Genomic DNA, 15,277 nt, shown 5'->3' with positions numbered 1-15,277 from the left:
CACTTGCAGACAGTGAACCACATTAGTGGTTGATAGATGCAGAACAGTGGAAGCTTTAAGGGGATACGGAATCACCTATCCCCGCAATGTTAATATATGCCTACTATAGGGAACATTTTCTCACAAACTACTGGAGACAGAGAGGTAAAAATTTTACTGTATGTGCATTCATATGTTACAACAATACTGAAACAACAGTTTATTGTCAAAGTATTTTCTTACAGAGATATTGTACATTTATTTTTAAGTAAATTTTTTCCATCGCTTTTTACTAGACTATCACCCCTAAGTCTTTTGTAAATCAAGTAATTAAAAAATCGTTGTTTCAGTATGTAATAGGGACCTATGTCACTACGTCATAAAAATTTCAGACTTCTAGGTTGACCAGTACCTGAGATAATGTTCCTAGATGAAGTAAAAAGTAAACTTACGGGAAACGGAGAAAGAAGATTAAAACATTCCTGATCCGTAGCTAATACCCCCTTCACAGTCTTCATAATCATCTTCAAGTCTTCTTTTGGCACCCCTCTGCACCTGTCTTGCTTTTTTCACTAATGTCTTGATTATATTATCAGCATGCCTTAGTCTGTGCTGATCTAAAAAGAACATAGCACGTACCGTACGGGAACCAACACACATACCCAACTTTTGAAGGACCTGGCATTTAGTTATATTTCCAAGATTGAAGGTTGCCACAGCATCATACACACCAAAATGTAGTGTATTAATTCCGACAAACACTGTTTTTGGGAGACGATGCCATATCACACTATTCAAGCACTCGTTGGGGTTCTGCGTTTTTCCGTGAAGACATTTCATCAGAAGACTTCTGTCAGCCAGATCTCTGAAAATGGGCTTTATTTCTGCCATGATGGCTGATGGTAGACTGTGGTGGTGAATGTATTTCTCTCCTGTTGTTAGTCCCCTATTGTATTTACACCAGCTGTTTTCACCTTTGGGGCACAAACCATGTTGTGGATGCTCATCCGTGGATGCGGTGTGGAAATATAAAGCCCATATAGCTCTCCTCATTTCTTCAAGATTGCCTGTATTTTGCCTGATTGCAAGGCCATAGCAGTTCTGAATGTGGTCTATTATGGAATCAGTCAATCTTCCTCTGCCATCCAAGGTTTTCCCATCATCTAGTTTTTTCCCTTTCATAACTGATTTTAACCTTCTCAGCCTGGCACCCATTCTCTTCTGCACATGTCCTATACATTCAAGTTTGCTTATATTTACACTGTTCCCATATGGTTTGCTTTCCAAAACTTCTTTGAATGCTTTAGAGTCACCATCTCCCAGATATTTGACATAGCGAACATTATACCACTGTGAAGAGCGATGAAAAATTTTCTTCACCCCAGCAACCTCCATGCCACCACTACTACCATAATAATTAGCAATACAGTCATCACTGTGTTCATTTTTCAGCCTGCCTGTGCACCTACAGTATTTAGATATTATTGCAACATCAATAACCTTGCCAGTATCAACACTAGTTGCTGTTACAACACCATTGTTGGAGGTGTGGCCCCTTTTCTGCCACGTGCCATCAAACGCCACTGTGAGGTCACGACTGCCGTCATTTTCTTCCACTGCTTCTTCCACAGCAACCTGCATTGACTTCTGTGCTACATCTTCAACTGCAGATCCTAGTACATAATTGTAAGCTTCAAACTTTGAAGGTGCACTTGGAAGATTTAGAACACCACATAGCATATCACCAGCTGCTTTGCCCTTACCAATTGCTCGCAATCCATAAACTAACCTAATATTTACACTATAAAGTTCAGTTTTCTTGTATCCATTATTTACAGTTACTGAAACCGAACTTGGAAACTTACAGCTGTATTTACAAACACTGCATATTAAATTAAACTGGGCAGCCAGGCCAACATGGGATTCTACTTTCAGAGAAACGTTTCCATGACATTTTTTGCAGCACAAACTGTTTTCAAGAGCTTCACACAATATATTCGTATCAATGAGTTCAAAAACTTCATTCCCTCTATCAAGTAAATTATATTTCTCTTCCAAATCTCTTAGTTTTTTATGAGAAGCACTGTTTTCATTTGGTGTAAGTTCGTTCGGCAAATCAGTAATAAGTGGATTCACATTTTCCAACAGTGATGATGATGAACTGCTTTGCTTTGCTAATGAATCATTATTTCTTTTCTTTTGCCAGTTCACACGCTTTTTAAATACTTTTGCTTTAGCTCTAGGCATTTTCACTGCGAAAAATGAAGCACTAAATACGAAATAACTCAACAACAACTACTTTCTTATATCACACTGTTTACAAAACAGTCCCGCCACAAAGTCAAAGAGTAACTTGAGGAAACCAGAGAGAAACATTTTCGGGCAACTAGTGTATAAATAGTCGCTGGAAACCGGGATATTTGAATTCATGTCACTTTAAAGGTACTGCCAAAAAGTTCATGGTCAGCCACGAGAGACGTGTATAACTAAAGCGCAATACCCGATCTCACAAATATATAAAAATAAAATAGTTATAATTGTAGTAGAGCTATGTATGATACGTCATTTTAAAGAGGAAACATGGCAGAATATAATACGCCAATAAAAAAAAATTCGATTTTTTAACCCAAAATCCGATTCCGTATCCCCTTAAAGCTGAATGGAAAGTGGACAGGTAGTCCCAAGTTGGTAGACGTGGTGTAGGCTGGTGTGTGAGTGGAACCAATGTACCAAAATCCAGTGTGGCAGGTACAGAAGCAATGTTGTTAATTAACTGTTGATATGGCTGTATCAACTGTTGTGGCTTAAGTGGCAGACTTGGGGCATGTGTGACATGGTGAGAAATGACATAAATAGGTGAGGAAAACGGTTCTGGGTTTTGAATGGTCTGTTGCACAGAAATCACAAGTAAAGTCTTGTGAGTGGTAGGAACAGCATGCATACTTGGTGAAATGTCTGTCTGGCACATTTGTTCAAGCAGGAGTGTAGTCACACACAACATGGTAGGCATAATGTTCACAAGTGGATAAAATGGATTGGAACAGTGCACAGTCTGAGGCACATAAATCACTGGAAAAACACTCTGCAAAGTTTGTGATGTCACTGATCAGGTAGAAGGCCAGCATTGTTCACAGTTGGTGCATGGCACTGTTGCATCACATCCTCAATTTTAGGCACAGTCTGTAGAGATGCACTCAATTGCATGGTGGTGTAGCATGGCAGTAGCAGGAAAGTCACTGTCATTTTCAAGTAATTGTGTAACTCCAAAAACGCCTGCGCTTTTACTGTGTAGTAGCTGAGATGCTTGTATGGTGAAAGAAACCCAGCCACATGTGCGCATTGTGAGTTATCAACATGGTTCCTCTGTACTGTAGTGGCAAAGAAATGTAAATAACACTCATACAACAGATATGAGCCATGGTTTATTGCCATGTCTTAGGAAACACATCAGTGCAACTGACACATACAAAGTCAGAGAGCAGACTGCCATTCCAGATAGACTGCACACAGTAACCTGTTGCCAGCAACCCAAGAAGCATTCTTCACTCGTGCCCATAGTGTTATTGTTCCATGTTTTTATAGCATATAATATGATGAAAATGTACAATAAGTTATATGGTTAAATGAAAGAAACTGCAATTATCCCATACAAAATGGATATGTCTGATGCAAAAAAATTACTTTTTTTTGTATTTGCATCTCTTTGCATATTTCACTCAGTCCTCCTTGTGATCCTTCACTGAGTATGTGCTAGGGTTACTTATTCCTTTTATTGTGCATAATATCATATGCTAATTGTAATGAAAATAATTCAGTTTTCTGCATTGCATACATTGCTGAACAAGATTTTCCTAAAGTTTCATTAGTTTTGGTTTACAACTGGTTTCCAGGGTTTTTTGAACTCTTCAGAATATTCAAACAGTTTATCAGAGACATTTTCAAAATTTTCAAACTTTTTAGTTGATGAATAATAGGATCTATCTGCTACAGTGCAAGATCTAAATATTTATTTATGTGCATAGCAGTTCTACAAACCTAATATAATTTGGCAGCAGAAAGTGGACTGTAGTGATAGCTACTGATATAAAGCTGTAGAATTTTTCACCTTTCTTTAAATGCCATTGTATTGTATTGTATTGTATTGTATTGTATTGATGGTGTAATTGAACAAACACCTAAAATCTAAATCACTTACTTTTTCTTTCAGAGATTTGTGCCCTACATCCCATAGAAGTTCAAAGAAGGTAACAAATATGGCAAACACAACACCAACCATAAGCACTACAAAAACACCACCAACATTTTCAAGTTTCAGACCAGATACATCAGTATTTTCTTCTGCATCCTGTAACAATAAAAGAAAAATTAATCACATGAAACAGAAACTCTCAGGAATGTACACAGTGTAACAACAAATGACATGTGCTTACACACTCACGCATGGATTCATTCATTCCTGTGTGTGTGTGTGGGGGGGGGGGGGGATTGGGGAGACAGCAAAAATCCAAAGCTTCATTACCAAAAAATAAGTACCATATACAACCGTACAAAAATTCATGCTGCATGAATGAAATAGCAGGCAATAAAAATGTATACTGAGCACAAAGTGAATCCGTGCACAGACATGATTTTTTTGCTGAGATTCTCCTGCAAATAATAAGCTACTTTGTAGCCCCTTCTTCTCTTCATCAAGCCACCATATATTCATTCAGAGGGAGGGGGGCTACAAAGCAGCTTTTGCTTTGCAAGTAAATCTCTATAAGGGTAATAATAAATGCATTCTTCAAGATATAAAACAAACCACTGTGTAAGAAGCTGTAAGTACTTCCTGTACCCCATTTTTATGTATATGATATTGTATCATTGATGAATAAAACTACAGTCACTGAAAACCAATTTCTGTGTAAAAATGTAGCCATCCATGTGCAGGATGATTATAAATTAAAGTTAAACTTTCAAACCACTGTAGAAATAACACCACTGGTCAGAATAGCATCAAATTGCAACAAAATATTATCAGAGAATGGGGAAAACATATGACAGAAGAAAAATAAATAGTTACCAAATGTAGCAATAGATGGCTCTGTAAGCATCATAATTTAATAGTGGTTGACTGCAAATGACAAATGAATTGTACAACAGTGCCTAATGTGTATGTTGGATGTTAAACAAACTGTGCTACTCAGTGTGCATGGGTGTACCAGTGTGATACTGTTAGTTATGTAAGCCCATCCACCAAGGCAAGGTCATATCACATTGGGTAGTCCTGAGTCCAAAAACCGCATAAAAAGCATCACTTACACAAGTTTTTCAATTGTCCTGAGGCCAAAAACCGCATAAAAGCATCAATCACAATGGTTTTTAATTGTCCTGAGGACAAAAACTGCATAAAAAGCATCGATCAAAATCAAATTGGATTATTAATTTTCGTGTGACTGGTTCAAAACATGTTCAGTATGGTGTCCACTGTTTTGTGCAACAAGTTGAAATCGAGAAACAGTATGTTCCACAACTAATAAAAGTGTTTCTGGGGTCATGTTCAGAATGTGTTGTGCAACACATGCCTTCAATGCAGCTAAGTTTGCAGTCAGAACACTGAACACAACATCTTTCAGATAGCCTCACAGCCAGAAGTCACGAGGATTAAGGTCAGGTGATTGGAACAGCCAGGCTGTAGGAAAATGGTGGCTGATAATTCTAGTATTTCTGAAATGGGGCTTCAGCAGCTGCCCAACTGGATTTGCAGTGTGGAGAGTTGTGCCATCTTGGATAAAACTTATCCCACCCACACATCCACACTGTTGGAGAGCTGGAATGATGTGGTTGCGCAAAAGACACTCATAGCACTTACCAGTGACCGTACAGATAACAGGACTGGGAGCACCTGTTTCTTTGGGAAAGTATATCCCTGTGATAAATGATGCTGTAAACCTGCACAACGGAATGACCTTTACAGGATGAAGTGGTACTGGTTGATTTGTGTGGATTTTCTGTTGCCCATATTCGACAATTCTGTGTATTGACATATCCTGTCAAAAGGAAGTGGGCTGTGTCTGTCCACAAAATCTTCAATGGCCAATCATTGCCCACTTCCATGTGAGCAAGAAATTCTAAAGCAAAGGTCTCTCTTGCTGGCAGGTTAACAGGAAAGCAAGTTGTGCACATGGGTAAATTTGAATGGATAACAAAGAAGGATGTTTCGTAGGATTTTATGCACCATGTTCATGGGTATTTCCAATGTTCAGGCAAATCTCTGTCCACTACACATTTGCACACCACCACTTGTCTCCTGCATTGCTGTGGCCACTGCTTCCACAGATGTTGAATCAATTTCACAAGAAACAACAGCAGTAGTGGCAGAACCAACATTTGAAGTGTCAGAAACAGCATCACCATCAACAAAAACAACAACAACAACAACAGAAATGGCAGTATTAAGCACATTAGCAGCAGCACCAATTGCAGCAGTAAGCAACTCACCACAGCCCAATGTACAGGTATGTCCCGAGAGGTGTAGGAAACCTGTCCTCAAGGATTTTTGTTATCTCACCAGGACATGGGAACAAATATGACAGCACAAAACATAAATAAAACTTTAACCAGTTTTCACCCTAGTCACCTGCAAATTTTAAGTCTAAATATTCAGTGCCTTAGAAGTAAATCACTAGAACTTGAGGTAACAATGAATGGTGCAAACATTGACTGTATGTGTATCATGGAGCACTGGTGCAGAAGTTTTGAATTAAGTATCATTAATATTCATCCCTATAAGTTGGCAAGTCCGTATTGTAGAAAAAAATGCCAAAAACAGAGGTGTATGTATCTTTACTAAATCAAGTATCAGATACAAAAGAACGTGTGAAGCTGAATTATTGAGAGTGGAAAATCGTTTTGAAGTAGCAGCTATACAGTTGTATGAAATACAGGGAAAAGCCATAGTAATAATAACAGACCACCTAATGGGGACAGAGACATATTCATTAATAAATTAGAAACACTGCTTAGCACTCTTTTGACTGAAAGAGCCACTGTATTTGTCTGTAAGGATTTCAACATAAATCTAATGAATAAATGTAGGCTGAAAATCAATTCCTAAATCTATTATGTAGTTTCAATCTATTTCCACACATACAGGAACCCACAAGAATAACATATCATACAAACAGTGTTATAGATAATATATTTTCAAATGTACAGTCCACAGAAGTAGAGGTAACAAATGCTGATTTGGGATTATCAGAGCACAATATTCTTGTCCTCAAAATTCCTTCAATGCCACTGCAAGAGAAAAAAGTGTACTTCATGTATAAAAGAAATTTGTCCACTGAAAACTGTGTAGAATTTACAAATATCCTAACTAGTGAGTCTTGGGCAGAAGTGCTGTTTCTAACAAATACAAATGATGCATATAACACTTTTTCTTCAATTTTCATGGGATATTTTGAAATGTGCTTCCCAAAGAAGCTGTCAAGAATCACACTTCCCAGGCTTCGTCCCGAGCGCCTCTCCGACCTTAAAAATCAGATTTCTGAACTACTAAGCTCCGGCGTCATTGAACCCTCTGCCAGTAGCATGTCTATGCCCATACATATGACACCCAAGAAAGACGGGTTCTGGTGCATGTGCAGAGACCACCGTCGACTAAACGCATGAACAATTATGGACACCTACCCCATACCCAACATTGCCAACTTTACCAGTTCCCTCGCAGGTGCGACCACATTCTCTGTCATTGATTGCAAACGGACCTACCACCAGATCCCCATGGCACCTGAAGACATCATGAAGACAGCAATCACTACCCCAATTGGTTTATTTCAGTTTTGATTCATGCCCTTCGGTCTGAAAACTGCAACCCAGATCTGGCAATGCTTCATCAATGAAGTGCTATTCGACCTAAAATTCTGCTTTGCATATCTTGATGACATTTTTGTCTTCAGCTCCTTCATTGAGGACAACATTCGACATGTGCAAACTGTTATGAACACCCTCACAGCAGCAGGCATCGAGACCAACCAGGACAAATTGCAGCTACATCAACCCGCTGTACTTTTCTTGGTTTTCGGGTCTCTGCCGATGCCCTTTCACCGCCCCCTGAGAAAGAACAAACAATACTAAACCTACCCAGGCATTCGTCATTCAAAGAGCTCTGGCGCTTTCTGGGGATGGTTAATTATTATCGCCATCATCTACCTCGGTCTGTGGAGATTCAGGCTCCACTGAAGGACGTCTCGGCAGGCACCAACGCTTCTGGATCTCGGAGCATTCCATGGACCCCTGCTATGACTGACTCTTTCACTGCCCTCAAAAATCTTCTTGCCGAGGCCTGCACCATCACACATCCTCATCCCAATGCGCAGCTTTACATCACCACCGACACGAGCGATACTGCCATCGGCACTGTATTTAGGCAGACAATCGAAGGCCAGACTTTGCCTCTGCAGTTCTTCTCTCGCAAGCTCACCAATGCACAACGGAAATATTCCGCGTTTGACAGGGAGTTGCTCGCAGTCTACGAAGCGATCAAGCATTTTAAGACTGACATTGAGGGACGCTCTTTCTATGTTTTAACAGACCACAAACCCCTGGCTGCGGCCATTACAAACCCACCAGCTGACCTGCCTCCTCACCGCTTCAGATACATGAACTTCATACCTCAGTTCACCACCAATGTCAGATACATAAAAGGTGCTGACATTATAGTTGCTGATTTCCTTTCACGAGTTGACGCCGTCCATTCGCTGAACTGCCTAACCTACAACCCACTGACCAGGAAACACAAAACCTGATTTCAGACTCTACCTCTTCACTACACTTCATCCGCACATCCTTCCCTGGCATTTCTGGTGAGATCTGGTGCGATGACAGTATGGGCACGTTATGCTCCTTCATCCCAACCACGCTCCGTCGAGCTGTCTTCAACGCATTGCGTAATTTAGCCCACCCCGGTGTTTGTGCATCTGCCCACCTCGTAGCGGAGCACTTTGTGTGGAGAAATGTCAACAAGGACTGCCAGCAATGGGCACGATCCTGTGTCGCGTGCCAACGCTGCAAAGTACACAAGCATACTTCATCCCCCCTCGGCGCCTTTTCGATCCCTCCTGGGCGTTTCCAGCATATTCATATTGACATTGTCGGCCCTCTCCCCCCCCCCCCCCCCTCTAATGGCTTTTGTTATGTTCTCTCACCTATCGACCAAACAACTCACTGGGTCGAGGCTGTCCCCTTCCCCAAAATCACGTCAGAAACTGTTGCTTGAGTCATGGGTATCGCATTTCGGATGTCCAACTATCATCATGACTGACCAGGGCAGACAATTGAGCCGGCCCTGTTCAATGAGATTTGTAGTATTTGCGGCATCCGGCACATCCATACCACAGCATATCACCCGCAAAGTAAAGGGCTAGTCGAGCGCTGGCACCGTACTTTCAAGGCAGCTCTTCAATGCCACGACTCTCTATGAACGGAGGCCCTTCCCCTTGTGCTACTCGGCATTCATGTGATCTATAAGGAAGACCTCAAAGGCTCAATAGCTGAGTTCATATACGGCCAGAACATTGTTCTACCTGGTGAACTTGTGAGCCCTTCCGCTTCTCTCCCTCAGTCTGACTTACCTTCCTTCGTGGACCGTGTCAGACGCCACTTCATCAACCTCCATATCCATCCGCCTGCTAGCCATTCCCGCCCTAAGGTTCACGTCCCGAAATCTCTGGACAATTGTGAAAACGTCATGCTCCAAGATGACACTGTCTGTGCTCCCCTCCAACCTCCATATACTGACCCATACCGAGTTCTCCAGCGCTCAGCCAACACCTATGACATCCAGATGAAAGATTCAGCTGTTACAGTCTCTATCAACAGACTTAAGCCTGCTCATGTCGAGCCTTCTTCTAACCCCCTTCAGGCCAAGACCATGGCACTCACCGTCGTGGCTCACGACGCTCCAACCACTCCTTCCACGTCAGAATCACACACTCGGTCGAGTGACTTCCAGCTCCAATCATCGAGCTCTCCTCTGACCTTGCCCTCTACTCTGGTCTCACGCACTCCGTCGAGTGACAACATGCTCCACATGTCGATCTTAATGCCCTCGCCACCAGGTCCTTCACTGGTCCCTTTGACATCCCCTTCATCGCCTGCCTCGCCCTGTCGAGGTTTCTCACTCCCCCCCCATCTTGAAGGTGCCCTCGCTCGAGGTGTTTGTGCCTGTCCCCCCAGACATAATCCACGAAATCTCAATAGTACTACGCAATGATACACTGTTCGTCGTGTGTTTCTCTTCATCCAGTGCTCATGACATAACCTCCGCCATTCCCTGCCACCTGGTGAAATGTGTTCCCCTCTTGCCCAACGTCGACCTAGACATGCTTCATGTGTTTGTTACACCCACAGGAGACATCATCGTCGTCGCTCCACTCCACCCGCAAACCGCCGGCCTACCTGTCGCCGCATGACCAGCATGCCCAGTACGACGCCTGGCTTGCTTCAACGACTTTCAGGTTTGGTGGCCGAACCTTCCTTCACGACATCTGTCCACACACCTCCCTGACGACGCTGTCGAGCTGACCATGGTCCGGCTCCCGCGGACCATCCCTGTCGATGCCATAGTCACCCCCCCACCCCCCTCCCCTCCAGCCTCTCAAGAGTACTCCGTACTGCGGGGGAGGGGGGAGGGGGGGAGGCTATATGGCGCCAATGAGGTCGACACCAGCATCGATCTGAGTATCGTCTTTGAACTGAGCTAAGATTACCTTTGTGCAGTTCCGTCATATCAGTTCTTTGTAAGCCTTGCTTGTGTAAAGAGGTGAATAAATGAACTACTGTTAAAATGGTGTCATTTGGTGAAACCAACCCAAACTTCCACCTCAGCATTATGACATTGTGCCATAGTAGCCATTCCTGTAGAAGTTTCTTTACAGAGTGCTTGGTCAATTATTCTTATAAACTTTGTCCAAAGTTCCTGTACATCCTCCTGCCAAGAGCAAAAGGTTTTGAGTTCCTCTTTGAGATATGACACCACTGCCACTTTATGCAGTTTACTGAAAATGTAAATTTATCTTCTTATTTAACTGACATTTATACAATGATAATTTCTGTTGCTTTAACTGTCTTGTGGCCACTGATGTCAGTTTCAATGTGCAAGTCAGGCCTACTTGTATCCATTAGATCTAATATTTTTTCCTCGTGAGTGGGCTTCTGAAATATCTGTTCTAGGAAATATTCAGAGAAGGTATTTTGTATTGTTTTGCAGTATATTTTTTCATGCCCTAGGCAATATTCAGAAAATGTGTTTTGTATTGTTTCACAGTATATCTTGTCATGCCCAAATTAAAAAATTGTTATCACTGCAAACAATTACTTGATGATTAAAGGCTTCTCCAATGAAGACAGTATGATAGGGAAATATATATACTACTGAGCTCAGATTTTTCTGAGAAATGTTTAGTTTTGATGTGTTGGCAGAAGAGCCAAAACCGTGTTGCTAGAGGAGGCCGAAATGCACGCGTTTAAGCTCACGCAGACTGGCATGAGGTCTGGAACAAGGTAAAGTAATTATAGTAGCCAAAAATAGTACATAGCTTCTGGAATACTTAACTTTAATCCATAATTGGAGAACATTGCTCTTGATGATACATAATTACAATCTCAATATAAACTGGTAATGGCGCCTTGCTAGGTCGTAGCAAATGACGTAGCTGAAGGCTATGCTAACTATCGTCTCGGCAAATGAGAGCGTATTTTGTCATTGATCCATCTCTGGCAAAGTCTGCTGTACAACTGGGACGAGTGCTAGGAAGTCTCTCTAGACCTGCCGTGTGGCGGCGCTCGGTCTGCAATCACTGACAGTGGTGACATGCGGGTCCGACGTATACTAGCGGACCGTGGCCGATTTAAAGGCTACCACCTAGCAAGTGTGGTGTCTGGCGGTGACACCACAGGTTTCATCTGTGGAAGAGTCTTCTGATCAATAGTAGGCCCAATTATAAGATTATGCCCATCCTTGATATTGAGTACTGCCCAATTTTGCATGCAGTTTCAGTCTCAGTGGAGTTCAGTTTCTTGTGTACTACAATGAATACACCACCTTCAATTCCCATTGGCGCAACTTGCTGATATGCATTTAGATTTACCACAGAAATCTCACTGCTGTCAGTACCAGGCTCTAGCCAGGCTTTTGTACCTATTAGTGAGCTGCATCACTAATTAGGAATGTCTCAGACTCTGGCATTTTGATGCAAATTCTTCAGCAGTTGATCACTAGTATTTTAACAGATTACTTTGTGAGAATTAATTTCTTTGGCTCTTATACTGATATTTTGGGGTATCTTACGGGTATCACTAACTAGACTGGATGGAGAATCGCCTAATCCTTTATTTATTTATTTATTTATTTATTTTTACAGCATTTATTTATTTTATGTATATAACCTTTAAAAACTTTTAGGTACCCCACACAGCAAACTACCTGGGTGTCAGCATTTGATATGTAATGCCACACAAATATAGGAAATCATAGCTTAACATGTTACAGAATCTTTTAAGGCTTCCCATTGACTAAGTACCAGCGAGCCATGTCCACTTCTGTGGACAATGCTGCAGATTATGAAAGCCACTTAAATTCTGTGAACAAGTCTGGTCTTCTCCACCTTCTCTGTTAGTCACGAGACAAATTCAAGAATGATCTTGGAGTCCAGATGGCAGGCATGGTTGGTTCTAGCATGCATCACAATCTGCAGTTGGTTGCATCCTGTTCCTTTAATGGCTGGTATAACAAACTCTTCAAAATACTGAATAAGGACTTTAGGCATACAGACATAATGCATAATGGGATACATCCCACCATTTGGTACCATTTCTGTAAGATGTAACACTGACACACTGTGTCCCAAGTAAGAATAATTAGTTAAAAATGAATCCCCAATGTAAATTAAATGGCTAAAAATTGAAAGCAAATGTGTCCCACAACACTATGAAATGGAATCTTGACATTTATAGGTACATTTATGACCTACCAACTGCTTAACTGGACAGGCTAAATACATTTGTTTTTTTGATAACGACATTGCAATATCTATAAACTGAGAGTTATATGAATTCAGGTGATATCTGATAGAATGGAGACCAAGAGCAGTTTTCAGTTTTGTTCTACTGATCCACTCAGCTTGAATCAGAAGAAGATTGAAAAATTCATATTTCATATAATAAAAACATTTAGGAGAAGTAAATTAATTTATGGAGTTTCTTTGTAATGTATGTTGGTAGTAAATTACATAATTCATAAACATTTTAAGAACTGCAATAAAAATATTTAGAGTGAATGAAATACTTCCACTTTTGGGCCAACAAAACGCAGTAAATCAACAGAAAATTGATAACTACTTATTAATCAGCTTTAGTAGTGTTAATAAAAACATTCATAATTACCAGAACCATGAAATATATGATCATTAAAAGTTCAGAATCAAAACATACTGTATTGCTACTACAAAAATGTAAAGATATCTTTTAGAAAAAGTAATAACATTGTTGATTTTGCTATACTACAAAATATTGGAAATTTGACTCTTCACCAGTTCAAAAGAAAAGCTGTGCAAATCATTTTGTTACAAAGTATATCTGAGGTGGAGCTCCCAAATGTTACAAGTGTCAATAACATGCTCATCATGTTCTGGTTTTCTGTATGAAAATCCAACTATTCTATGATGACTTTTATATGCATGTGCACAGATATCATTTTGAAATGTCTAATGTCAAAGTTGTATTCTTAATACTTCTTAATACTTTTACTGGTTTGAATTAATATTCACTCATCCCATCCAAGTGTTGTATGTGCTCCTGTTCTTTGTTTTTCCTCATTGCAAACAACATGACACAATTTTCAAGCCTATAATGGAAAGTAAACTACAGATATAGACACTGACTATGATTTAATTAACTCACCACACACTGACCACCACCCCTTTCTTCTTTCCACCATTTGTTTTTTAAAGCTTGAAGGCGTCCTGTCTCTTGCAGTTTTAACACTGCAGTGCTAAGCGAATTGCGATATGTCATATCTGAAATAGGTAACTCAGTTTATGTTTCCCACTGACTTTTTATGATAGATAACATAAATACACCTACTTTTAGTCAATAGAATTTTGTATGTAATTTCTGAAGAAACATAAGGAAGAGGAAAAATCAATAACTAGAGAACAATGTGCTATACAAAATTGGTGAAAATTCTGACAAAATTGAAACAATATTTTTCCTTTTATATGGAGAAATTCAGATATCATAATCACAATACTGACAGTACTGTTCTAACTTTAACATATTACAGATGTTTCCTAAAGAATAAATTGAACTGGGCAAAATTTGAGCTATATATACAAATAATTCATGGTTTTATTAGGCTTCCAGTATGGGGCTGCAAAATCTCAGATGAGCTCTATAACTGTTTTGGTCAGATTTAACACAGCATTAAACTGAAAGTAATAGTAATTAAAGGAAATATTTTTATCAGAATCACAACGTTTACTCACCACACTGTTAAATTTTCAAAGCTGAGCCATCCTCAATTTTTGTGCTACATGGTGTTAAATTTGAGGGAAATCAATCAACACAATTTTTCAATTATTTTTTGACTGTAGCAACTTTTGAACAAGCAAGGTATATTGAGTGTCCTATAGTAGTTCACAGGGAAATAACTTGTCATCAATACTATAGAACTGCAGTGGTTATTTGAAGTTATCAATATGTTAATAGGCCTAAAAAAATTTTACATCAAGTTTGTGAATACTCTGATGTTGTGCTGATAAAATGAGTGAGGTGGCACAGTGGTTAGCACACTGGACTTTCATTCAGGAGGACAATGGTTCAAATCTGTGCCTAGCTGTCCTGATTTAAGTTTCCCATGATTTCCTAAAATTCCTTCAGGGATGTGCCGAGATGGTTTCTTTGAAAGGACATGACCAATTTCTTTTCACACCCTTCCCTAATCCGAGCTTGTGCTTCATCTCTAATGACCTAGCTGTTGACAGGACATTAAACACTAATCTCCTCCCTCCGCTCCTCATCCTCATGTTGATAAATATTATCATCTCTTTTTTTATTTGCTCTTCATTAGGAAGAATAGCTACTTTTGCACTAGAAAATGTATAGTTTATTTTAAAAAATATACTTGGGATTAGGTTTAAAAACTGAGCTTGGAAATACCAGTGTCAAAAATTCACAAAACATAATTTTAATACATGCATTTTGTATAAAAAACCTATAAAGTTTTTATAGTACTGACATCATTTAATCTAAGTATGAA

The 15,277-nt window shown here is 40.1% G+C and overlaps 1 protein-coding gene across 2 annotated transcripts in view; it reads right to left on the bottom strand.

Annotated features, from left to right (window-relative positions):
• LOC126248664 (glutamate receptor ionotropic, kainate 2-like) overlaps positions 1-15,277 on the bottom strand; it is a 542,085-nt gene that overhangs the window by 75,273 nt on the left and 451,535 nt on the right. For both annotated transcript variants that reach the window (XR_007545524.1, XM_049949880.1), the window contains exons 16-17: positions 13,921-14,036; positions 4,175-4,324 (exon numbers count right to left, since the gene is read on the bottom strand). Coding sequence is in view for 1 of the 2 variants with exons in the window: in XM_049949880.1 (XP_049805837.1) it covers positions 4,175-4,324; positions 13,921-14,036 (266 nt within the window). In the remaining variant the exon portion in view is untranslated. The remainder of the gene's footprint in view (positions 1-4,174; positions 4,325-13,920; positions 14,037-15,277) is intronic.

The sequence above is a fragment of the Schistocerca nitens genome, chromosome 3, assembly GCF_023898315.1.
Source record: "Schistocerca nitens isolate TAMUIC-IGC-003100 chromosome 3, iqSchNite1.1, whole genome shotgun sequence".
Lineage (NCBI taxonomy): Eukaryota > Metazoa > Arthropoda > Insecta > Orthoptera > Acrididae > Schistocerca > Schistocerca nitens.
Note: the sequence above shows the minus strand (reverse complement) of the source record. Positions and strands in the feature narration are given on the sequence as shown.